At 44.9% G+C, this 24,726-nt stretch overlaps 1 protein-coding gene across 1 annotated transcript in view; it reads left to right on the forward strand.

Annotated features, from left to right (window-relative positions):
* The first annotated feature begins 335 nt into the window (after positions 1-335).
* PSKH1 (protein serine kinase H1) overlaps positions 336-24,726 on the forward strand; it is a 34,346-nt gene continuing 9,955 nt past the window's right edge. Inside the window, exons 1-3 of the mRNA XM_075715036.1 lie at positions 336-361; positions 2,257-2,419; positions 3,565-4,596. Coding sequence (XP_075571151.1) covers positions 3,652-4,596 — 945 coding nt within the window. The 5' untranslated portion in view covers positions 336-361; positions 2,257-2,419; positions 3,565-3,651. The remainder of the gene's footprint in view (positions 362-2,256; positions 2,420-3,564; positions 4,597-24,726) is intronic.

Raw genomic sequence — 24,726 nt, forward strand, 5'->3', positions numbered from 1 at the left:
GAAGGGGGTCCATGGGCCTGTGGGGCTGAGGGGAGATCCAAGGGCCTGAGGGGGCTCCCGGGGCCCATGGAACCGAGGGGATCCCGGAGTCCAGGAGGCTGACGGTGGTCCTGGGGCCTGCGGGTGCTGAGGGGGGGTCCGGAGGCGGGGCGGGCCCCTGGACTTGTGTTCCCGGGGGCCCCGGCAGGGGGCGGTAGAGCGAAGGACGGTGGAACAGCGCCCCCGCCCCACCCCGCCGCGGTCCCGCCTGCCGCCGCCTCCGCCAATCGCCGGGCGCGGTGTCCCCGCCCCCTCGAGCGTTCCCGGCGCTAGGGGATGACGTCAGGAGGTGGTGCCGAGCCGCGGGCCGGAGCGGGTCGAGGTGAGTGCGGGATCGGCGGTCGCCCGGGGTCGCCCGCTCCGCTCCGCCACGCTCCAGGCCTGGCTTGGCTTGGCTTGGCTTGGCTTGGCTTGGCTTGGCCTGGCCTGGCCTGGCCTGGCCGCGCCGCCCAGGCCCGCCCAGGCCCCGGCTCCCGCTGCCGCTCCCTTCTCCTCCCTCCCGGAGCGTTGGCGGCTTGGCCCCGCGGCGCGGCAGCGGTGGGGCCCGGGAGGCGCGGGCGCGGCGGGCCCCGGCGCCTCAACCCTGCCGCTGCCGGGGGCACGAGCGGGCCGGGGAGGGAGCCCTGACCGCCTCTCGGAGCATCCCCTCGCCGGGCCGGGTCGGGTGCAGTGCTTCCCTGGCCTGGAGCCGAGCCTGCCTCGGGACGAGCTACAGGCACCGGCCGGGCCCGGCCCTGGGCCCTCTCCTTGGAAAGGATGGGGGGAAAACGGTCTGGTTCGGGCTAAGTTATGAAAAACAATCAGAATTTTGGAAATCCCGGTTGGATCGACTGCCACCACTGATTCTGGCCTGCCACCACTTCTAGCACAGCTGCCTGGAGTGCCGCAGCAGCCCCAATCCCGGGTTTCCCCTCAGAAATCCACCAAAGGCTTACACTGCCAGCCAAGTGACTGGTAATACCAGGTTTATGTCAGGGAGTAAGATGCACTTTAAACTTTATTAGTAAAATTAAGGTGCTTTCAGGCCTTTTTTCCCCATTATGCTGTGTTGGCATAGGTGTGATTTGAGGGTTGCTGTGTGTGAGCATTTCTTATGCACTTATGAGCTGGTACCCAAATTTCTTTACTGGCATCTCGTAGAAAAGCAAAATTAATTAGCTTCAAGTCATGAGATGTTTAATTGGTGGTGGAAGGTCTGCTGGGCTTCTGGTGGGTTAGTCAGGTAGCTGATACTCCTTGTGCACAGGGACACCCTCAGGTATGAAACCATTCGGGCCCTGATATTTTCAGAGAGGTGGAGGATGCTTCTGAATTGGCAGGAGCTGAGATGTTGCCCTGCAGAACTGTGGAACGCAATGTGCCGGTTATCCAAGGAGAGAAGTGGGTAGACGTTGAAGCATAAACCCAGTGTTCCTTCTCAATGCAGCTCAGGCATGCTGTCGTCTCTCAAATAGTTTGGCACCTGCCAGATATCTGATTTCCCACTCAAAGGGTGCTTATAATATTTCATTTCTCTAATGCATTAGTTCCTTCTCCCAGACTCCTGGTGATTATTACACAGGATCATTTCCACCTGCACTGATGTAGAGTTAAGTGTTTTGTTGCTGGCCGTAGCATGCAGCTCTGGCATTCTGTAGGCTTCACTGTTGCGGACCTTTACATGTTTGAGGAAGAGCCGCTGACATACTGTTAGTTGATCCCTGATCTCAGTTAATGTTATTAGCAGTGGTGGATTTATATATGATGTTTTCAAGCTCAGCATTTGATCCTTCTTGTTGGTTTTGTTTATGGGTGGGACATTTTACACAAGTGCTTCTCTATGTGTAGAATTACTCTGTAATAACCTTTGTTGCAGATGCTCTCATTCCATTTATCTGTTAACCTAGTGTGCTCTAAGGTGCAGTAATGCTGGGAAAAACTGTCTGTGTGAGGCATTGTTCAGGAATAGCTATGGTATTTTATTTATTTTTTGGCATGGCACTTTAATCTGAATGAAGACCTAATTACAGGACAGCCCTTGGTGTGAAATTCAAATGTCAGTTAAGCTTTCTGTGAAGTTGTTTTTTATTTCTACTGCTTGTACCCTAGTCTAAGCATGTTTGTGCATGGTGGTTGTGCTTGACTTTGCGGTACTTCCAGGAGGTCTTACCTGAGAAATTACTTTGATGTCTGATTTTTAAAATTGAATCATAACTAAAGCCCTTGTTTTCTTTCCAGGTTGGAGGTAGAGTCAAGACTTCTTCCAGGTGTCCCTCTAAAACATTTCTTGTTTCTCCATGTAATTCTCCTGATGGAAGACCAACTGGCGTTCCCTTTCTGCTGTTTGTGCTGAATAATTGCTTGGAGAAGTGGTGAATGAGTGAAGATACACTCGGTGGTGGTAAGGTGTATGATTACATTTCAAGGCTAGTGGCTTTTCTGTAGCCTTCTGTGAAGGTTCAGGCACTATATTGATGGGCTCTAAGCCAAAGAATAGAAATTTAAAAATGCTTGGCTAACTGCCAGAATGCATACAGGCAGTTTCTCCACTCCTATGTTGTTTTAATCAGCACCTGAAGACTTGCTGAAGTGCAGCTGATTTGGTTCTGCTGGAATATTGTGTGATGAGCAAGAGCTCCCTTTGCTCTAGTTTGGAACAGCTGGTAGAAATTCCACTTCCTGCACCCAGCTCCATATGGAAAAACAGAAGTGCCACTTAGTACCTGAAGATGCAAAAGAAAGCAAAGCTGAGTCAGGATGTTAAGAGATGTCAAAGCCCACCTTGATTTCTTAGGGTTTGGAGGGTGAGGGAATTGCTAGCTAAAAGCTGCTTTGGTTAACTAAGGGCTGCCTTTTTGCAGGGGATGCAGTGAGTTAATTGGTAAAGTGCATCTTAAAAATAGCATGCCTCTGTCTCCATAATCCCTGCCTCCTGCACAGTTCCATTGTTCCCCAGGAGCAAAGTAGTGAGATGTTTAAGACACCAGTACCAGTTAAATATAAAGAAAATCTTAGGAAGATTTGTTAGGTGAACAAGTTGCTGAGATACTTTGTGGAGTTTCTAGTGAGAAATTTCAAAACTATAAGATTCAGAGTGGCTGCTGTCTTACGAAGTTGAGCAGATTAAACAAAATTAAGGAAAAATGCTTGACTCTTTCCTTAATGTGATTTTTTTATTAAGCAATGGGGGCTGGACAAGAAGACCTCCAGAGGTCACTTCCAACCTCAACTGTTTTGTGACTCTCTGATTCAGTGCTCAGCTGGGAGCATTAACTGTTTAATAAGAAGAGGTACTGTGTAGTTTCCACAGATACCTGTTCTGACTACGACTGGGTTTTTTATAGGCTCGCTCTGTCTTCACTAGCTTGTTGATGAAAGCAGCAAAGTGCTGGGCATGCTCTGTAGTGTAGTACAGTGAAAATCCCAAACTCTTACTTGCAGTAGCATGGCTCCATTGAGACATGAACCACTTGCCTTTTTTTTCCCCCTTTGAAACTTTACTACCTGGATTCCTGTTTATTGGTTTCTTCTCATTCTTTTCCTAAGGTTCAAATGTGGGAATTGCCCCGGATGTGGTTGCTGTTGATGCTGCCCTGGGAAAATGCCTTGATAGGGAATTAACACCATTCAGTGATGGGCTGTGGGACAAGCAAAGTGCTTCCTGAGCCCCCCAAAGATGTGCAGCTAGACCTGGTTAAAAAAGTCGAACCTTACACAGGCCACAATGACATATACAAGCACTTCATCAAAGATGACTGTGGGACTGTCATCAAAGCTGGCTCTCCCTCACCTATGCGTCACGCTAACCCATATCCTGGGAACCACCTGCCTGCCCATGTGGACCAGCCCGAACCCCGCAAGAACAAAGTGGCTAAATACCGTGCCAAATTTGACCCCAGAGTGACGGCCAAGTATGACATTAAAGCCCTGATTGGGAGAGGGAGTTTTAGCCGTGTTGTACGGGTGGAACACAAGGCTACTAAGCAGCCCTATGCAATCAAGATGATAGAGACAAAATACCGGGAGGGGAGGGAAGTGTGTGAGTCAGAGCTTAGTGTGCTGCGGCGGGTTCGGCACACCAATATCATCCAGCTTATTGAGGTGTTTGAGACCCAGGACCGTGTGTACATGGTGATGGAATTGGCAACCGGAGGAGAACTGTTTGATCGAATCATCGCTAAAGGTTCCTTCACTGAGAGAGATGCTACACATGTGCTGCAGATGGTATTAGATGGTGTGAAGTACTTGCATACGCTGGGTATCACACATCGGGACTTAAAACCAGAGAATCTGCTCTACTACCATCCAGGAACAGATTCCAAAATCATGATTACGGACTTTGGACTGGCAAGTGCTCGGAAGAAGGGAGATGACTGCCTGATGAAAACTACATGTGGGACCCCAGAGTACATTGCTCCCGAGATCCTGGTCAGGAAGCCGTACACGAACTCTGTGGACATGTGGGCACTGGGTGTTATCTCGTACATTCTCCTGAGCGGCACTATGCCCTTTGAAGATGACAACCGCACCCGCTTATATCGGCAGATCCTGAAAGGAAAGTACAGTTACTCAGGCGAGGTAAGTGTGGCAGGGGTTATGGTGAGGCTAAGTCAAACAAGAAGCTCTCTGTAGGTGGGTTTTTGTGATGACCAGTAGCCAGCTGTCAGGTGCAGGGTGGTAACATTACCAGGGCTAAAAAAATCCATGATTCTGGCTTTTAAAATCCTTTCCTGTTTTCTGTCTGCTTTCCAAAACTGCTTCCAGTGCAGCATAGTGTGCTCCTTTAAAATATGTGTGTGTAAAGAAAGAAGAGATCTTTTCCTGTAGAACAGAACTGGGATGCTTGTGGTTTTCTACCTGGGGAGATCTCAGCTGTGGTAAGCTGCTGTTTGACGCTTCACTGTTAAAACTCGTGGCAGGGTGAGCGTTTGAAATGTGGCGTGTATATACCTCATCTGATTTCTGATACAAATCTCAGTGTAGTCTGAAAAAGTACCTTTGCTGAAAGATAAGGTTATGGCAGACAAAGGGGCAATTGCTGCTTATGTCTGGAGACGTAAGCACTTCTGAAATTGATCTGTATTGTTTCTTGAGCTTAGTATGTGACAAAAGCATGAAATTGCTACTCTACCCTTAACTGGTTTAGTGGCGGACTTGGTAATGTTAGGTTAATGGTTGTACTGGGTGATCTTAAAGGTCTTTTCCAACCTAAACGATTCTATGATTCTATGAAAATTGAGGGTTTAAGGATAGTTTTCTTAGATAACTATGGAAAGAGGAACCTTGAGAGATAGATTTTAGGCCGAAGATAGGTACCCCTACTCTCCCAGAGTCCCATTGCTCTGCAGAATGGCCAGGTGCCAGGCTGACCCAGCTGCTGCTATCTTGCTCCTGGTCAAGGTGGGAGTTCTCAATTAACAGCACAATTGCCAAGTGTAGGCATAACCTCACTAAGAATCATGCTTATAGAAAGTGTGGGTATCCAAATTTGCAAGTTGCATTTCTGCCTGTATCCTTCACTGGAAATATTAAAAAAAAAATGAAGCTTTTATAACCTCTTCCTCTCTTTTGTAAGAGAGTGTTTAGATTCCTGAATGCCATGACTTTGTAAGATGAAGCCCCCTGGGAAAGTTTTAATGAGTGGCTAAGTTTATGATTTTGAAATGACAGTAAAATAACTCAAAAAACCCAGAATAAATTCATGATTGTTCTTGTATTTTTAGATGTGACAGGTATGTTGGCATTTTAACGATGGATGGAAGGAGTCTAGCATGTTAAGTTTTTAAGCATATTAAGCTGCTTTAGGATTGTGTCTTAAAAATAAAATAAAAATCACTCTCTGAAGGGTTTTCAGAGATTTCAGTAAGTCTTTTATACTTTAAAGCTGTCAGGACAGCTTGTGTTAGTAATTGGAATATCCAAGTTAAATGAAGCTGAGGAATATTGGTGTTTGCATAGGAGGCCACCAAGGAGAGCCCAGATTTGATGCCTTTGTGAATCTTATTAATTCTTCCCATGAGCACTCCTCAAAGTGCTTGGTATGCAGAGGAGGCACAAAAGCAAGGAGTTGTAAACCCCCAAATTGGCACTTTCTGGACCAAGTGTGTTACTTCCTTTAGAAACTGCAGTACTTGATTAGGTGTTTGCCAAAAGTATTCTATCAGCTGCTTCCTTGAACTGCAGGCTTCAGCTGACTTTGGCAGCCTTTGCTTCTTTTGTTAATTTGCCACGTTAATATTATTTGTTAACCAGTTGCAGAGTTTTAAGAATGCAGTCGGGTTATCCTAATGCAGAAAGAGATTAATTACTAGCCACATGTAACATCTGCAGGGTCACACTGAAAGGCAAAGTCCTAGTTACCTAGTTTACCTTATAACCACTGGTAGTATATATGTTAAAATGATTTTTCTCTCGTGAAAAGGCCAGTTCACTCTGACGTTTGTTGTGTAGCAGAACTCATTTCAAGTGCATGCACATCCTTGTAGTTTCCCATTCAAGCAGTTGGTAGGTGCTGGTTTGGCTCAGCCTGGATGTTGGCCTCTAGACAGTAGATTTTAGAGCTTTCTAGATTCCTTGTCCAAACTCAGGGTTTGGTTTTTAGCTCACTCCATTGTGTTTGTCTTGGCAATTCATTTTTCTCCTGTCCTTCCAGTTCTTTTATTTTGAAGAAGCAGCATGGTGGGGCTTTTGTGGTGAAAGTTCTCCCTTGTTGGTTTTGGTTGTTTTTTTTTTTGATTCCTTAGTTCTGTGTTGGCCCCATGCCTGCAGGTGCCAGAAGGTCAGTGAGACTGTTGACTCTGAATTTGCTTCTTCCCATTGGGGACCTGCTTTTATTCTTAATCTCTCTAACATGTTTTGATGAGTTCCGTAGTTGATTTAAAAACATGGAAAAGCTGTTCCCTTCTCTTAGTTTTTATTTGCCTCTGCTCATTTAACCGGTACTTTTCTATGTACATCTCCTTCATCACCTTTACTTGAGAAACTAGTGAGTAACTTTTCCTGTCCACCTGTCAGTTATCTTTATATTTCTTTAGATTCCTTCTTTTTTTGAGGCTGAAGAGCCAACTGTGTTTAGTGCCTCCTATGGAATATATTCCATAGACCTGATTTTTGCCGTTACCCTTTTCTAGGCTGCTTGTAGTCTTTGAGATGGGGTGATATGCAAGCACCATGGCTTTGTGTCATGGCATAGAAAGGTCTCTCTGGTTGTTCGCTACTTCTTCCTTTAGGGTTTCTGATACTATATTTGTTTTAGACACCTCTGAGCATTTGGCTGATGCCAATGGTGGTCCACTGTGACTCCAAGAGGTTTCCTGAGTGTTGATAGCCTATTTGGGGATGTCATGGTGTCTACGTAATTTGGTGCATTCCCTCTAATGTCTCCACCCCTCAGTGCATGAGCTTGTGTTTAGTGACATTGAATTTTGTGACTGTCACTCAGTTTTGTCACTTGCTATTTTTACCTTTTTGCAGATTTTTTTTTTTAATTAAGTTTAGTGTGCTGTCCAGGACAGGTTCTGCCCGTTACTGTGAAATGTGGTAATTCTGAAGTCTCAAAAGCAAGTGGTGGGATACAGGTGCTTGTAGGTTGTGTACACAAAGGTAGCACATGTGCCACAGAGAAAGCATTAGACTATATGTTTTGAAAGTGCCAGTGCACAAGCCTGAAGCATTTTACTTGTTATCCCACCACATATTACATACTTTAGGAGGCTGATATGGATACTATGTGTGACATAAGTGGTTGTTTTGGAAAGCTGTAAAGGTTTTACTGCTTGGAAAGCAAATATGTGTCAGCCAATACCCTGTATGTTTTGACCAGATGCTTTCTGTTCTTCCAGAGCCAGGGAAAATGGATGATTTAATTTACCAGTGTAATTAAGCCTATACCCCTAAATTGCAGGTGTGCTTGACTGTAGCCAGGTATTGACAGGAGATGCAGTGACAGGCTGCCTACTTTGTGATTAAATTCTAGGTGGAAACAAAGCCAGACAGAGATTTAGAGGTGTCTGGCTTTTTTCCCACAACCTTGCCAGCTTTCTTAAAGCCATCTTCTGGACTTCTAAATGCTTCCAAATTTCTGATGTTCAGAGAAAATTACTTTTTTTTTTTTTTTTTTTTTGTTGTGTGTTACACTGGAAGAAGTGGGAAGATGTCAGAAATGAGGCTGTTGGTAAGTTTGTCAGACTAATGGAAATGGCAGGAGCTGTAAGTCTTTGTTTATTTGGAACAAGAATGGTCAGACTACTGGACTGCGTTGCAGAACTGTCTCTGACAGATGCAGAAGCAGAGGCTTCAGGGGAACAGCTGCTTTTCTTCTCTGTAATGTGAACTTTGAAGATGTGAAATGGAAGAGGAGATGTTAAAAGAAGGCTGCGAAGTACAGTGTACAGAGCTGACAGCTTGAGCTGCGCAGCTGAGACAGTTTTCAGCAGGGAAGGAGGGAGCCGTCTTCCACACTGTATTGCTGTACCATGTCACGCAGCAGCAGTGCCGTGAGTTTGCTGAGAATCGGTGCCAAGTCCCACTTTTTGAAAGGTCTGGCCTCAAAACCTGTTCAGAGAGGACAAAGCCGTATTGAGAGAGGAATAAAAGCCAAGATGCATGCTGACCTGAGAAGTAGCTCCATCATCTTGGAAAACAAGTGAGCTCATGTCCAGCTAATGTAATTGCTTTCTGACTGGGACCCTCTTACCACCGCTCTTCTGTTCCTGGAGTGTGAGGTCTGTTTGAAGAGGCTATTAGCAGATCCAATAGGAGAGGTCTCCCATAATAGCTTACTCAGGTACTGCTGACATCACGGCTCTGATTACCTCTTGTATCTCCTTCTGTACTTTCTGAACTGCTTGGAGTAATGGGTAGGGTGAGGAATGAAGAAAAGCTGGCTTTGTAACTTGGCATGCTTTTTTCTGAGCACCTCTGAGTAAGGGTTATGTGTACTATTGAGACTGCATTTGATGTGGCCTGCTACAAAGTCATTCTCTTTCATTTGTTTTGTCAGAACTCACTAAAAAGAAAATTTGGCAATATTTTAATTGAAATCTTGGGGATAAAACTGATTTCTGGGGATTTGTGTAGCTTAAAAAGTTGTCTGAGGAATAAAGCTGGAATTGCATTGACGGTCCTTTGAATTTCAAAGTGCAGAAATGAACATCAGACCATTGTTACCCTGCTAAGACAGGCTTGCTCTGGTTCTATTTCAAAGCTTGTCCTTCTCTTGAATATTGATACTTTTATGTTGCTTTGCACACCTGGGAAACTTGTTGGAAGAAATGGGAGATAATATATGTTGTGGAGAAATTGGAAAACTGAGCTAGGGATTGTTCTGGTTTTGATATCCGATCTGGGCAAATCATTTCCCCTTGTAGTCTGTTTTCCTATTCATAAAACAGTTAGCTTTGTGGTATGCTCACCATGGGTGAGGTTGGTGGGTGCCAGTGTTGGAACATCTCTTAATCAGTTTAAAACCAAAAAGCTTGTTCTAAATAATGGTGCTAGTGGATACATTGATAAATGTGACAGAAGGAGAGACATGTTTGATATATGAAGGAAGTTGGGCGTTGCAAGTCTGTAGGAGCTCTGCAACAGACTTCGCAGCCGTGCAGCAAGATGATCTGGTTTTGTGTGGCTTGCTTAGATTTTCCAGTGGTATTTAATAAAGTTCCTCACCAAAGGCTCTTGAAGGAACTTTGCAGTTGTAATGTGATAGTGGCCTTTGCATGGATCAGCCATTTGCTGAAGATAAGCACAAAGTTGAAATACGTGGTTAGTTCCATAGGGGAGGAAAAAAACAGTGAAGTTTGAAGGATCTGTTCCCTTCTGCACAAAAGTGATGAGGACAGAGTTCACTAATGAAGCTGTGCAGTTGCTGATGATGTGGAGTTCTTCAGATGGTGAAAATGAGGGCTGCTGTGAACCTTAGAAGTTTGCCTGAGTTAAAAGAGCAACTGGATGAATTCATGGAAGATAAATCAGTGGAGATAATGATATTAAGTTCTAAGTATGGCTAAAGAGGGCCCTAAGCCACACACTTTTGAGGCTTGAGAGTATAGGGGGGTGTTAACAGCAACATAGGGGCTGCTCTCTTGGGCTCTCCCTCTGTATCTGCTGTTGACTGATGTTAGAGACACCATAGTGGACAGGCTAGATCTTTGATCCAGTAATGTTCAGTCCTGTTAGAGGTGCTAGTCTTTCCTTCTCTCATTTCATCCCTCAGCTGGGGGCTTCATCCACTCCCAAGAGCTATTGAGCTGAGTAATAGGCAGCCTGCAGAGCAGATAGTGCTCTGAGGTTGCACATGCAGCATTTGGGGCACCTGTCTATGTGCTGGGGGTGTTCAGCGGTCCCATTGGACCATTGATGGAGCAGGTACCGCATGTCTCGTGTGGTTTTAGCTTGTGGTTTGGAGGCAGCATTATTTCAACTGAGTCTGAGAATTGGAAATCAATCCCAAGGCTTATCAACTCCCACGGGCTAATTTTACTTGCTGTATAATACTCCTTTGGAAAGGCTAGACATGTAAAAAGCAAGGAGGGTAAACATTTCCTATTAAATGGAAATGTTCTTGAACTCTTTAGTTCTGACCTGATGCTGGAGTTCCCCTGTAGGTGGATGAAAAAGCAGGTGATGTATACAGACTAAGCAGTAATAAAAAGTGCATTTTGCAGGTGATGAAATTAAACTCCCCTTCTCCTGCAGAAATGTGTGTGGGTTGGGTTTTTTTTAATCCTCAGGAGAAATGAGTCTGTCTTGACATTATATATCCATAAAGGAAAATGGGGTGTGAATTGCATTCTGCCTGTGACTCTGCCCTTCTCTATTTGGTGACTCATTCAGATTTGAAGCATGAATGCAGAACCTATCTAGTCATCCTGCCTGGCTGGCTTGCTCCCTGGTGCCCTTTAATATGATGGCTTCATTATTTGACAACTCCCCTTGCTTGTTAGTGTTGCTGTTCAGAGTTCTGCTTGCTTACTTTCTTTGCACTCCCAACAACATCCCAAAATGCTGACTTCCCTGTTGCTTCTACTGTCAGATGTGCAAGGGTGACAGCAATTTTGGGGATGGCTGTTAAAACCCCATGTATAGGTTTTTAAGTGGTTCTTTCTGATCCTGGGACTTGTGTGGTGCCTTTCCCTACTGACTTCATGTGGTATACAAACCCTTCTGTACTTTCAGAAAATGAGCACCTTTCATGTGAAGGCATGTTAGAGACATGCCTCCTTCAAACCGAGGATTCTTGTGGGTCTTCATGAAAGTCTAATTTTTAAGGCTTGCTCATTCTTCATTTAAAAACTGGCCTTTACTCTCTATCTAAACAGCAAACCCTTCAGACAGGCTCTCATTTTAAGTTTGAACCTTTGCGCATCCCTTTCTCCTGACTTGACAAGTACATTCTTGCTCTGTTCTTACACATGCAGATCTCTGTTGGGCATTTTTTGTGTAGCTTGTTTCCTTGGCCATGTCATAGAATCATAGAATGCTTTGGGTTGCAAGGGACCTTTAGAGATCATCTAGCCCAACCCCACTGCAGTGAGCAGGGACACCTTTAACTAGATCAGGTTGCTCAGAGCCCCATCCAACATGACCTTGAATGTTTCTAGGGATGGGGCCTCTACCACCTCTCTGGGCAACCTGTTCAAGTGCCTCACCACCCTCATTGTAAAAAATGTCTTCCTTCTATCCAATCTAAATCTACCCTCCTTTAGTTTAAATCCATTATTCCTTGTCCTGTCACAACAGGCCTTGCTAAAAAGATTGTCCCCATCTTTCCTACAGGCCCCCTTTAAGTACTGAAAGGCTGCAATAAGGTCTCCCACAGTCTTCTCTTCTCCAGGCTGAACAACCCCAACTGACCGACCTGTCAGCCTCACCTCTGTGCCTGGGAAGATCATGGAGCAGATCCTCCCAGAAGCTATGCTCAAGCACATGGAGGACATGGAGGTGATTTGAGACAGCCAGCACAGACTGACCAAGGGCAAGTCCTGCCTGACCAACCTAGTGAGTTTCTATGAAGGAGTGACTGCATCAGTGGACAAGGGAAAAGCAATGGATGTCATCTACTTGGACTTCTGTAAAGTGTTCGACCCAGTCCCCCACAACATCCTTCTCTCTCAGTTGGAGAGATACGGGTTTGATGGGTGGCCTGTTTGATGGATAAGGAATTGGCTGGATGGTTGCATCCAGAGGGTCATGGTCAACGGCTCGATGTCCACATGGAGACCAGTAACAAGTGGTGTCCCTCAGGGGTCTGTACTGGGACCAGTGCTGTTTAACATCTTCATCAGTGACATAGACAGTGGGATCGAGTGCACCCTCAGCCTGGCCTCATAGGAGAGGTGCTCCAGCCCTTTGATCATTTTTGTGGCCCTCTGGACCCGCTCCAGCAGGTCCGTGTCCTTCTTGTGCTGAGGGCTCCAGAGCTGGATGCAGTACTCCAGGTGAGGTCTCACCAGAGCAGAGTAGAGCAGCAGAATTGCCTCCCTCGACCTGCTGGCCCCGCTACTTTTGATGCAGCCCAGGATTCGGTTGGCTTTCTGGGCTGCAAGCACACATTGCCGGCTCATGTTCAGCTTTTCATCCACCAGTACCCCCAAGTCCTTCTCCGCAGGGCTGCTCTCAATCTCTTCATCCCCCAGCCTGTGTTGATATCAGGGGTTGCCCCGTCCCAGGTGCAGGACCTTGTACTTGGCCTTGCTGAACCTCATGAGGTTCACACAGGCCCACCTCTCCAGCTTGTCCAGGTCCCTTTGGATGACATCTCATCCTTCTGGCGTGTCAACCGCACCACTCAGCTTGGTATCATCTGCAAACTTGCTGAGGGTGCACTCAATCCCACTGTCTATGTCATTGATGAAGATATTAAACAGCACTGGTCCCAGTACAGACCCCTGAGGGACTTCACTTGTTACTGGTCTCCATGTGGATATCGAGCCATTGACCACGACCCTCTGGATGTGACCATCCAACCACTTCCTTATTCACCGAACAGTCCACCCATCAAATCCGTATCTCTCCAACTGAGAGAGAAGGATGTTGTGGGGGACTGGGTCGAACACTTTACAGAAGTCCAAGTAGATGACATCCATTGCTTTTCCCTTGTCCACTGATGCAGTCACTCCTTCATAGAAACTCACTAGGTTGGTCAGGCAGGACTTGCCCTTGGTCAATCTGTGCTGGCTGTCTCAAATCACCTCCCTGTCCTCCATGTGCTTGAGCATAGCTTCTGGGAGGATCTGCTCCATGATCTTCCCAGGCACAAGAGGTGAGGCTGACAGCTCAGTAGTTCCCAGGGTCCTCCTTTCTTCCCTTTTTAAAAAAGGGCACAATGTTTCCCTTCTTCCAGTCACCAGGGACTTCACCTGACTGCCATGACTTTTCAAATATTATGGAGAGTGGCTTGGCAACTCCTCTGGACTCTGGGGTGCGTCTCATCAGGTCCCAGAGACTTGTGTACATTCAGGTTCCTCAGGTGGTCTCAAACCTGATCTTCCCTTACAGTGGGAGGGGCTTTACCCCCTGGTCCCCATCTTGCAGTCCATCAACTCAGGAGGGTCGAGGAGAGAGGTTGCCAGTGAAGACTGAGGCAAAGAAGTTGTTGAGTACCTCATCCTTCTCCTCGTCTGTTCATACTAGGTCACCATTCTTGTTCATTGGGGGGGTACCGTTTCTTTAACCTTCCTTTTCTGGTTGACATACCTGTAGAATGTCCACCCAGATTTCTTCTTCTCTGTCTCTTTATTTGGGTTACCTACGCTTTCTACCTAGGCTCCTTTTCAACCTAGGTTCACCTGGTCTGTGGCTGCTTGTTAGCAAATGTCATAATGCTGAAAGGGAGTGCTGTGTTCCATTAGTCTGTCCCTGCAATGGATGGCAGCTTCCTAGGATAACCAACAAGACTGGAGCCTTGTTCATATACATGGGCTTCAGGTGGTTGTAATATGGTAAAATAACTAAGATGCACATAAAAGGAATGTAAGTAACAATTTTATAGTATTTTTGTAGTGATGGCACCTTTTGAAGTTAAGTGAAATAAAGAGCACCTATTTCTAAATCTAGGTGCCATTATTTGAGATAACTTTATTAAGAAATTGATGGCGTTAATGAACTGGTTCTGCTTTTTATTTTGCAACAAATCGGCAAGCTCCAGTCGAGACAGCATCAACAGTTGGTCTGGTTTCCTGCAGTACAGTGTTGCAATGCATACCACTGAACTTAAAATTATAGAAAGGTTTAGGCACAAAACGGCCCCAGGAAGTCTCTGGTCCAAACCCCTGTTCAGAGCAGGGCTAAATTTAAAGCTAGATGACGTTGCTTAGCACCTTGTTCACTCAAGCCCTGAAAGCTTACAAAGATGGAGATGTTGCCACCTCTCTGGGCCCTGTCCTAGGGCTGTCCCAGTCTTGTGGGAACCATGTTTTTTCTTTACATAACAGACAGAATTTACCTGGTTGCAGCTCGACAGTCACCACTGGCCTTTTCACTGAGCACCTCTGAGACATCTGGTGTGGTGTCATCTTCCCTGTAACTGCCCTGACAGATGGGCAGATGCAGTTAGATTCCATTTCTCCAGCTAGCTGAGGTTCTTCTGGATGGCAGTCCTGCCTTCCTGCGTATCAACAACTCATCCAGATCTTGATCAAAAGCAACCAAGAAGCAAGTACTAAAAATGTTAATGGTAAAGAGAGATTTGCATCTCAAATGACTTCAGAGCAGAAACAGAGGCGAGGCTTAATGTGCAGACTGTATGTGCATAGCATTTCTTTTTTTTCTTCTTGAGCATTCAGGATCTTAACAATTATCTGCCTTAGCTTGGAGTTGAAAGTGCCAAGTTAAATGCAGATATTGAGTAAGCTGCAAATACTGCTATGGATAGATTCAGGTTGGAAGAATGCACTTAATTATATGAAAAACAAGTTACCCTACTAGAAGATGAGTGCAGTAGCATGAATGGTGTTCCCATGATAACTAACTCGGTCCATGTAAGTAAAGAAACTAAACACTTCCTCCCCAGTTTTCCCTGCCTGCAAGTGATAAGAGAAGCAGGAAGAATGAAGAGCGCTGGCAGTGCATTGGCAGACAAACTCTGTGCCTTGTGCTGTTAGTTGCTACATGACAGAGAGCGAGATAAAAATACAAAAAGCAATTTCAAACCAGCTGATGCATGCTTACAGGATGAGTTCCTGCCCCAAGTACATCCATACATCTGCAGAGCATCTCCAAAGTATTCTTGTAGTTGTCCTTACTGTGGAGGCTGATTAAAAGATTGTGGAGGACTTATAACCCCTTGAATCCCTCATGACATGTAATGGAGGAGATGGATGACAGTCTTGTCAACTTTTAATATTGATTTCCTGCATTTATTCAACTTTCTGAGAGAGAATGGGGTAGAGCTTGAACACAGGCTTCTTCTGACTCCGTTGGGAACTGATTACTGAATCACCTGTCCCTCTCCAAAGGGACTGATCAGTGATTGTATTATGAGGACTGTGGTTGGATTTTCTGTCAAATGACAAACTTGTTCTAAAAAAGGTACAAGCAATAAAAAGAAACAGCAATTATTCTTGGTAACGTCCTTCCCCTAAAAGTTGCAGATGGAAATGTGTAGTAGCAGAGATCCACAGGAAAAAAACAACCCAACTTTCTGTTTTGCATACTTGTATTTTTGTGTAGAAACTATTTCCTGTAGGAGAGGAAGAAATTATACTTGCATATCATGGAAAACATCTCTCCACAATCCCTATTGCTTTGCAGGAGAGTTCAGTCAGTATAGGACAAATGTTCTCAAATTTTGGGTGTGGCTTTTTAAAGAACAGTAGGTTTTGCATTGATGCTGCAGCAGGTGTGATCTTTGGCTGGCTGGCTGCTAGTCCTGGAATGGCTTCTGCGTGTTTGTACTTCTGGTCACTTAGAATCTATTACATAGGCATATTACATAGGCATATGTAATTAAAAAAAAAAATTCTGTCTTTTGTTGTTTTGATGACAAAAAGTATAACCACTTAAGAAGAAAATACCAATTTAGAAAATAAAGCTAATACATTATGAAACACTTGATTTTTTTCCATTTTATGCTTTGTTTGCCCCAGAAATTTGTCCATTTTTTTCCTGCAGTTCATAACTATAGCTTTGTTATATATTATAAAGCTGTGTGTAATATGTTATACACAAATTAAATTAGTTATAGGGTAGCAACTGCCTTGAAAGTGGGAAAACTCTCCCTCTGGTGATTTCTTCTAGTACATCTCCTATTTAAGATGGGCAGTAAGGCAGCCTGGATTCTCTGAATTTGGACTAGAGTATGTCTTCTGGAAAACATTCGAAGCAGATTAAAAAAAATTGTCAGGAACAGAGAAGCACCAGTGTCTTCTAATGTTCCCATTGGTCCTTTATATTTTTCAATACATGCAATAAAGTCATGTATCCATAAAAGGCCAGGAAAGCTAGACTCTGTCTCCCATTTGTTGAAGATTTACCTTTCCATGGTATCCTGTGCTGCCCTTTTCTCTAAGAGATGCTCCTTGCAAAGCCACCTTATTCTTCCGGAAGTTCTCCATTGACTCAGTGCCTGGGAGGGTCAGGATGCAGTGGGACCCCTTGCTCGTGGGGACCCTGGCCGGTCACACTGACCGATGCTGTTGCCCTCCCTGGCTATGCCAGTCAGTCGTTAGACTTATTAGAGGCTTTTGCAAGACACGGTTATCACCTTGGCCTCTGATCTTCCTGCCAGAAGAGAGAATATATTTCAAACCAGCAGGGTGGCCAATTTTCAGTCTTCTCCCTGGAGTTTGAGTGTCCCAAGCTGTTGAAAGAAAACAACAAGAAAATGGGTACAGGGCAGTTGAAGGTAAGGTTTTAAACCATATTTGCAGTACTCATTTGCATGATGATACAAGTCTCTGGGCCCATGTTTTAGCCTTCTTGGAGGAAGAAAGAGGTTTTTTCTTATAGCAGCTGGTATGTGTTTTTCCTGTGAGCCACATTAGACAGCAGAAGTGTTTTACCGTAGTCCTGTCATTAGAGAAATGCATGCATTTTTTTTTTCCTAAAAATTAGAGATTTTTTTTCCATGTAAGGAAGAATTGGTTTTTATATAAATTACTGAGCTGTTTGCCTGGAAAAAGAAAAAAATCAATTTACAGAGGAATGTGCTTTTGCATTTCATGTGGCTTTAAGAACGCAGTGATTTTTAAGTAGAGCAACAACAGTGTTGGTGAGAGGCAGTCAGATGGCTCTCTGTTGAAAAGGGCACTATGCTCTTCTTTGAAGAGCTGAAACACTTGAACAGGATGAAAGTGTGCCTTTCCTAGCCTGGCACAAAACACCGAGGGCAGCTGTATAAATCTACTTCCCTTAGCTTCTGCTCTTTCTTTTAATGCACCTGCTTAGTGGGGGTGAGTATAGGTGGATTTGTGCTGCTCCATACATATCTGAGAGCTGAAGTGTTTGTCCCGATCTCTCCTGCTGCAGGAGCAGACATTTTAGGCTCTCTGAAACATGGTAAACTCAGTTAAAACCTGGAAAATCCTCCAACCTCCTGCATGTATCAGTGACCACGCTCCTGCAAAACTTTAGCATGCTGTATTGGAAAACACTTTCTAGGTAAAGAAACACCTTTCCCAGTAGAAGGGCTTTGAAACCAATGAATGCATTTAAAAATCAATTCCCCTTTGCTTTGGCTGCTTCTTGAGGTTTTTCTGAAGGTTGTTTCCTCTGACGGAACTGGTGTGTCACAAGGGCCTTTCTCAAAATCACTCCTTTTGTCTTTTTACTATGTACTTCAATTTATGTTGCAACTCAGCTCTGAAGATAACTCCAAATCCTAGAGCAGGGTAAGCAAGGAGAGGGGTGATCTTTCTCTGCATACATCTTTCATTTCCATATAGCTACAGTCTGTAACACCTGCAACACTATAAGAGGTTTATATTTCAGAGATGCGTGAATGTCATCAGGTCAGTGAATTTTCTGATCAGTGGCTTGCGGCAGGTGAGTTGCTGGGCTTTCCCTTGGTTTGGATTTGCAGTTTCTGTGGCTGGAAACATCTGTTGAAAGAACAGGGTGGGAGCACTACATGCTTCACTGTGGTGGCTTGTTTGCACTGTAATGCTCAGATTTATTCCGGTGTATCAAGCAGAGGAGACCAGGGTGGAAACTGTCTAAGCCTTGAAGCCCCTAGAAACAAACCAAGCAGGGGGTGAATCTTGGTGGAGAAGAGGAATGTGTTTTTTTCCCAGTAATTTCATTCACAGCCCCTTGTCCCTGGGGCTGTTCTCTATACCAGTAGCACCTGCGAGTTCAAGGGAGGGTGAAGGGCAGCAGCTGAGCATTTTGGTTAAGATTCTTGGGTGAGTGACTGGGTTTGGGAAAGTGGTGCACAGCGTATGGCATGTAATTGTTGTAAGGATGGAGGAGCCAAATCTGAGGGAAAGGGACTTGCAATAATGCTGTGATTTGGTGTATTATATTTTCATTCCTGCATCTCTGGGCCCTGTAAAATCCTGTTGTTGGCAGAATGGTATTTCTGCAGAATTAGGGGTGTAGGGATAAAGGGACATTGGTAGCGTAGAAAAAGAAAATTAAGCTGCCTCTGTGCAGAATATACATTATTAACAGAAAGGATTTGAACTACTGACTACCGTTGGTGTCTGACTCCTTTACAGTTCCCTAAAAATAGGCTAGGCAGTTTCCTCTTTTACCTTTGGGTGATTTCATCCTTTGCTTTCTATCTGTGGTTCAGATGTGTTGCTTTTCCGATACCTTAGTGGAGGTGTGTTTTGAGTGGCAAGCATGCTGCTGCATGCTCATTTGCTTAGGACGAAGGTTCACTGAGTGAGAATATGTGTTAATTCTGCAGTGGGAAGAGCTGTGATCTGCAATAAACCACTCTTACCCACTGGGAGGATGGTTTATGCTTGACCATGCTAGCTCATCTGCATCCACTGTTTTGCTTGGGCTTGTAAATGGGCTGTGTTGCATTGAGGATGCAGGAGGACTGGTAACACCTTGCTGCCTTCTTGTGTTTCCACCAGTGAATGTGGTAGAAAAGTTGAGTTTCCTACAAGACCATGGGAGGGAGAAAGAGTAACTGCTTACTGCAGCTCCATGGGCTTTGAGAGGTGATCTCTGTAAATCTGGCCTGTTCTAAATACAACAGTTCTCCTCTCCTCCACTTTGTTGGAGATGATCGCCATGGGGCAGGAGACTGTGCTTCTGAGCAAAGCTGTGTTTGAATTTCAGCTGCTCCTGGAGTAGGGCTTGAGCTGGGTGCAACCTTTGAGCAGGGTGCAAGCACTTGTCTAGTTCTGTCATTGCTGTGACACCACGGGAGTTTATCACAACAAGTCGTGGGGTGAGTGGATGGGGGTAACATCTTAAACTGCTTCAGCTGGATTTGCGAGATCTGGTCTGCCAAAGATCTGAGGGTGGTATGGCTCCAGAATATCGTATGGAAATATAAAACTAGAACAGCAGTGCGACTCTAGAGGCACCAGGACCCCTAACTGGCACCTGTAAAATGTTTTTAAAATGAGGTTTCAGGTGGGTGCTGTAAATGCGTTGCACCGTAGAGAAAGCTACAGCATCTTTCTAGCTCCCATCTGAGCCCCTAGACTGAGCACCAGACTTTGAGGTTTTGAAGAGCTAGCACCTGGCTGTAGTTCCAGCTGCTGTCCCTGCTGCAGGTTAAAAGCTAGTTCTACTTAATCAAAACTGAGCTCTGGAAAGAAGGGCTGTGAACATGTACCTTGTTGCAAATCATTTTGTGGCCTGTAATTGACCCTGCCTTACAGAGAGGCAGTTGGACCTGATATATTTGGAACACTCTGTTGTTGAAAGATATCTCAAATTTCCTCTCACCAAAATTTGGGACTTCTCTAGCAGTTGCAGTATGCTCCTGCCCTGGGATGAGACAAAGGAGGAGTTAACCAGCATACGTGGCATAGGTAGGAAGTAAAGATTGTGATTTCAGATAGTTAACATCTCTTCAGCAGCAAAAACTGGTTTGGGGAGCTTCTGTTGGTGCTCAGCTGGCGTGCCAAAAAGGTGCTTCCTAAGCCCAGAGTTTTTCTTGGTAGTCTCTACCTAATCCCTGAAATCCCTAAATCTGACAAGATTGCAACTGAAGCTTTCAGGCTGGTAGACACAAGGGAACTGGGTTAATTGTTTTGAGCTGGAAGGGGTGGCTCAAGCCAACAGCAGCGCATCTGAGTTCCCTGTTTTGGAGCATGAGCTTCAGCGCTGGCTCTTCGACTCTCTCTGTTCTCACCACCCTGCTGCTTCGCCCTCCTGCTGCTTCAAGTGAGTGCTAAGATAGAAATTCCAGGCATGTTTTCCAATACGTTTGTTATTTAAGTGGAGGCTTTTATGGATTTTCCTGAAAACTGAGCTTTTACTAATATACCAGATTAGTGTTGATTGGTGAAATGGGAGCCATGCAGACAAGTTGAGGAGAGGCAGGATGTTCTGGTAGTGGCTATTAGGAGATACCTGCTGTTAATGCAGCATACACCTAACTGCTGGTGTGGACATATGCCTGGCTGTGTGTCTATAGCTTGTGAACTTCCATCAGCATGATACACCCTATGCATCAAATGCATCCAGCATTTCAGACACTTTGAGTGATTAACCGAAGAGTTTGATTTTGTACCTAACAAAAGGTAGAATTGAGCTGTCTGAGAAGGAGAGTATTTGTATGTTTCCTACCTTTGTCCATGTCTGAAGAATAATTTCAAAGGGATTCTTTTACAGTCTGATAATTTTGAGAACGGTTATGTAGCTCAGACATAAGAAAGGTTTCTTGTTATAGCTGGGATGACTCAAAAGACTTTATATACCGTTGTATCAGAAGCTGATAGGAATGCCTAAGTTACTAAGTTTCCACTTAGTCCTCCATTTTTTTTTTTATTTGCTTTTAGCTTTGCAAGCTTCAGGAATTCTTGGTGACATTCTTAAGCTGACTTTTTGCTCAAGAGCCTGATTTTGAAAAATGAAGGAAAACTAGCTTGGGTCTCGGATGAGAATGTAAAATCATTTAATGGCATACTCGTCTTCCAAAATTTGTAGAAGTTCCCGTACCTCCAGTGTCTGGCACAGGGGTAAGGCAAGGATGGATCTGGCATTGGAGGTATCTTTAGCTATTTCACGGAAGTGTTCCATGGTCTCTGAAAAATCCGTGTTTGGAAATGCACTGTAGCACTTGACAGCCTTGCTTTGGAAACCTTCTGTGTGCACTGAATGCGTGCCAGGCACGTGGAGCTCCCAAATAGTCAATATGGGTAAATCCAATGAGTAAGTGCAATAACCAAACTTAACAAACAGAGATGGTGAATTAATTACCCACGTCTGCAGGCAAAGGAGAGGCAGGATTTGAAGTGTTCCTCATCTGCTGGAAGCAGGGAACCTTCTCCTCTCCCTGGCTTTGGGCAAGCAGCGTTGCCTCATGTCCTCTGCGTCAGCTGATACCTACTATGTCAGTGGGTGAGAAGTACTGTGGGAGAGGGGGTTTGGCACTAGGAAAAGCTATGCTTTTCCACTTACTGCTACAAATCCTTTCGTCCTCATCTGCCCTTCATGCTGAGCAAAACTTCTTTGCCTAGAAGCTGGGAAAATAATGTTCCCAAGTCATTCTGGGGCCAGAAGCCAGCAGGCAGATTCTGCTGTACAATGCTTTCAAAATCTGCCACAGGTGAAGCAGGGAGAGCGTGGGGACCAAATCTTGTATTTCCCCAAACCTATTGTGTTAAAATTGGCATTTACTTACCGGTGGCTCATCAGTAAAGTAGAATATGTAGCGAGTGTGGTTCTCTGGAAATTGCCAAAGGTCCAGTGGTATATTGACTAACTCAGGTGAGGGAAGGGGATGTATGTTCGTTGTATTTGCAGATGACATTGAATTGGAAGGGCTGCAAAGTGCAATTCAATTGCAGATGGTCCTAACAAATTCGAGCAGTTCAGTATCAGTTGCAAATTTTTTAAAAATAAGAACAAGTTAGTGCACAAAAATAGGTGAAGAACAGAAGATTAAGAGGTGTTGGCTTCTCAGAAAAGGATCTGTCTGGATGACAGACAGGATCACAAACTACTATATGAGACAGCAGTATCACACTTGTGGAAAAAGACAACCGTACTGAGGTGTATGAACAGAAAAAGAGGCTGCCTGTGGTGTAATCCTGCTGCATTAGTGGCTGATGCAGCATGCCAACCTGAAGCTCCGACACTTCTGGGCAGTGGACTTCAAAAACACCGTGGACCAAGCAGAGAGACTTGACAGAAGATCAACAAAAATAATTGTGAGTCAAAAACCCACAGTCTCCAGAAGATTGAAACATTTGTGGCTGTTTGGCCTAAAGAAGGTGTTGTCATAGCAGTTTGCAAATATGCACAAGGCTGCTTCGAAGAGGAAAAGGAATAATTTCTTTTCCAGATTATGGTAGACGAGAACCTTAAATTGCACTTAGAAAAATTCATGTTATACCTTGTACAACACTTTACTAGTGTCTCCTAAAACAAAAAAATCTACCAGGAGGATTGCTGAAGCTGTCTCGAAGAACAGGTTAGGCAGTCATCTGTCAGGAATGATGCATCTGCGGTGGATCCTTTGGGGACTGTGGGATGGATTGGACGATCCCTGGACATCCCTTGCAGCCCTGTTTTTACCCTGATTTCCCAAGGAAGCAAAGTTTATGGAACTGTGCTGTCTGTCTTTCAGTCTCCCACAATTAACTTCTAAGGTCAGTTTCAGCCCAATTTGAGCGATGTGGAGAATTCAAAGGCCTGAAGTTTCTATGAATTTTATGAAAGTCAGTGGGTCAGTAGGAGAGAGAACTAAATTCACATCCTTGCTGCAGGGAAGGTCCAAATTTATCCGGAGAGCTGATAATTATTTCTGAAGCACTCGTGGCACACTTGACCCTATTAAGCATGTGGGATGGAGCCTGGGCAGTGGTATGTGTGGGAACGAGGGATGTGCTGCTGCCATGGAGGGGAGATGCCAGTACTGGCCAGGGACAGGGAGGAGAAGAGTATGTGACACAAATGCACTAGAATCATGGAAACCTTGGTTAAAAGGGACCTTTGGAGGTCTCTAATCCCATTCAGCTTGAGATGGGACTGTTGCCAATACTAGATCAGGTTGACTGTGACTTTGTCTTCCTGAGTCTTGAAAGGCTTCAGGGATGGAGATCCCCCACCTCCCTGGTGACCTTTTCCAGGGCTGCACCACCCTTCCAGTGATTTTATTCCCCCCCCCCCCCCCCCCCCGGTATTTCCTGATATGAACCTTCTAAGATGCAGCTTCTCCTTGTTGCCCCTTGTATGATTTGGACCTGCTGTGTGGCTCTGTAATCCTTGTAACTATATTCAAATAAAAATAAATGTAATCTGCTGTTAGATTGCCCCTTAGACTTCTCTTTGCCAGACTGAACAAGCCCAGCTCCTTCCACCCCTTCTTGTAGGCCATGTGCCACAGACCTCTGGCCATCTTGGCAGCCCTCACCCGGATCTTCTCCACATCCTTCTTGAACTGGGAGATGGCCAGGCTCAACAGTAGTTAGTATGATTCCACATAGCAAACTGAAAACTTTTAATCTTACTTTTGTTAAAAAAAAAGAAGAAAAACAACCCAAAACCTCAACCAGAACCCAATGTAGGAAACAACAGTATACAATATAACAGGGAAAAAAAAAATCACATCAGCACGAGATTGTCGTTGCAGAATTAAGTATGTGTAAGCTAGGGGTGTTTGATTTAGGGTTGTCCTTGCTACTTTAATTTTTCCTTCTTGTGTATCTGCCATTTGGTGCAGTTTCAATTACATACTTTGTTGTTCAGTAGGATCTCTGAATAGTTTGGATGCTGAAAGAGGCTGAGAAGATAATAAGGAGAAACGTGGCAGAGTGGGATCCAGAACAGTTGTTCTGCTCTGGATTCTAACAAAAACTTCCCACACAGTGCCAGGAAAGACAACTGTAAACCCGTCACCCTGGACTGAACTGTGTTAGACCAAGCAAACCTAATTCTAGTGTCTCCTGATGTTTTGTGCACTTTAAAATTTTCAAAGCAACAATAGTTTATATCCACCTTGCCTACCCAAAACAGTGTTTTCTGGGTGAGAAACAGGAATGTCATTAGACTGGGCCATACTGGCCTAACTTGGGAAGCACTTTTAGATACCTAAACCTGGGCTTTTAGGAAACGTTTAGACAAAAGAAAGGGCATTTCACCTTCTCTTGACCCATGCCTGGGTTGGATTTGATTAAAATTGAAAGAGTGATTATAAGGAGGAAAGGAAAGTCAAGTCAGGTAGCGGGGCAGGTGTGGCTCATCTGCTGGAGCCTGAGCACTGCTGATGTTTTCAGCACAGCTCCTCATCTGCGTGCTGCGCTTGGAGCTTAGGCTTGAGGAGGTTAAAGGAGCCTCTGTGCTGTCCTGAGCAGCAGACGAGAGCTAGTGCTGGCCAGGGAACAGGGCATGGTTGGACTAGCAGTTAAGACTGTCTTGGGATTTACTCCCACTTTTTCATTCTCTTATAAGCACCCAGAGCTTGTGCATCGACAGCTTGAAGCCTGCAGGAGTGGGGGGGGGTGTATGCAGAAGGTTATAAGCTTATCTGTTCATCCCCCTGCTGCACTAATCAGCGTGATAAAAGATATTCTTCTTCCCTGAGGAAGATTTTTCTTCCCTATTGGAGACCACTGTTTCTTAGTTAAACTG

This window comes from Pelecanus crispus, chromosome 8 (genome assembly GCF_030463565.1).
Source record: "Pelecanus crispus isolate bPelCri1 chromosome 8, bPelCri1.pri, whole genome shotgun sequence".
NCBI lineage: Eukaryota > Metazoa > Chordata > Aves > Pelecaniformes > Pelecanidae > Pelecanus > Pelecanus crispus.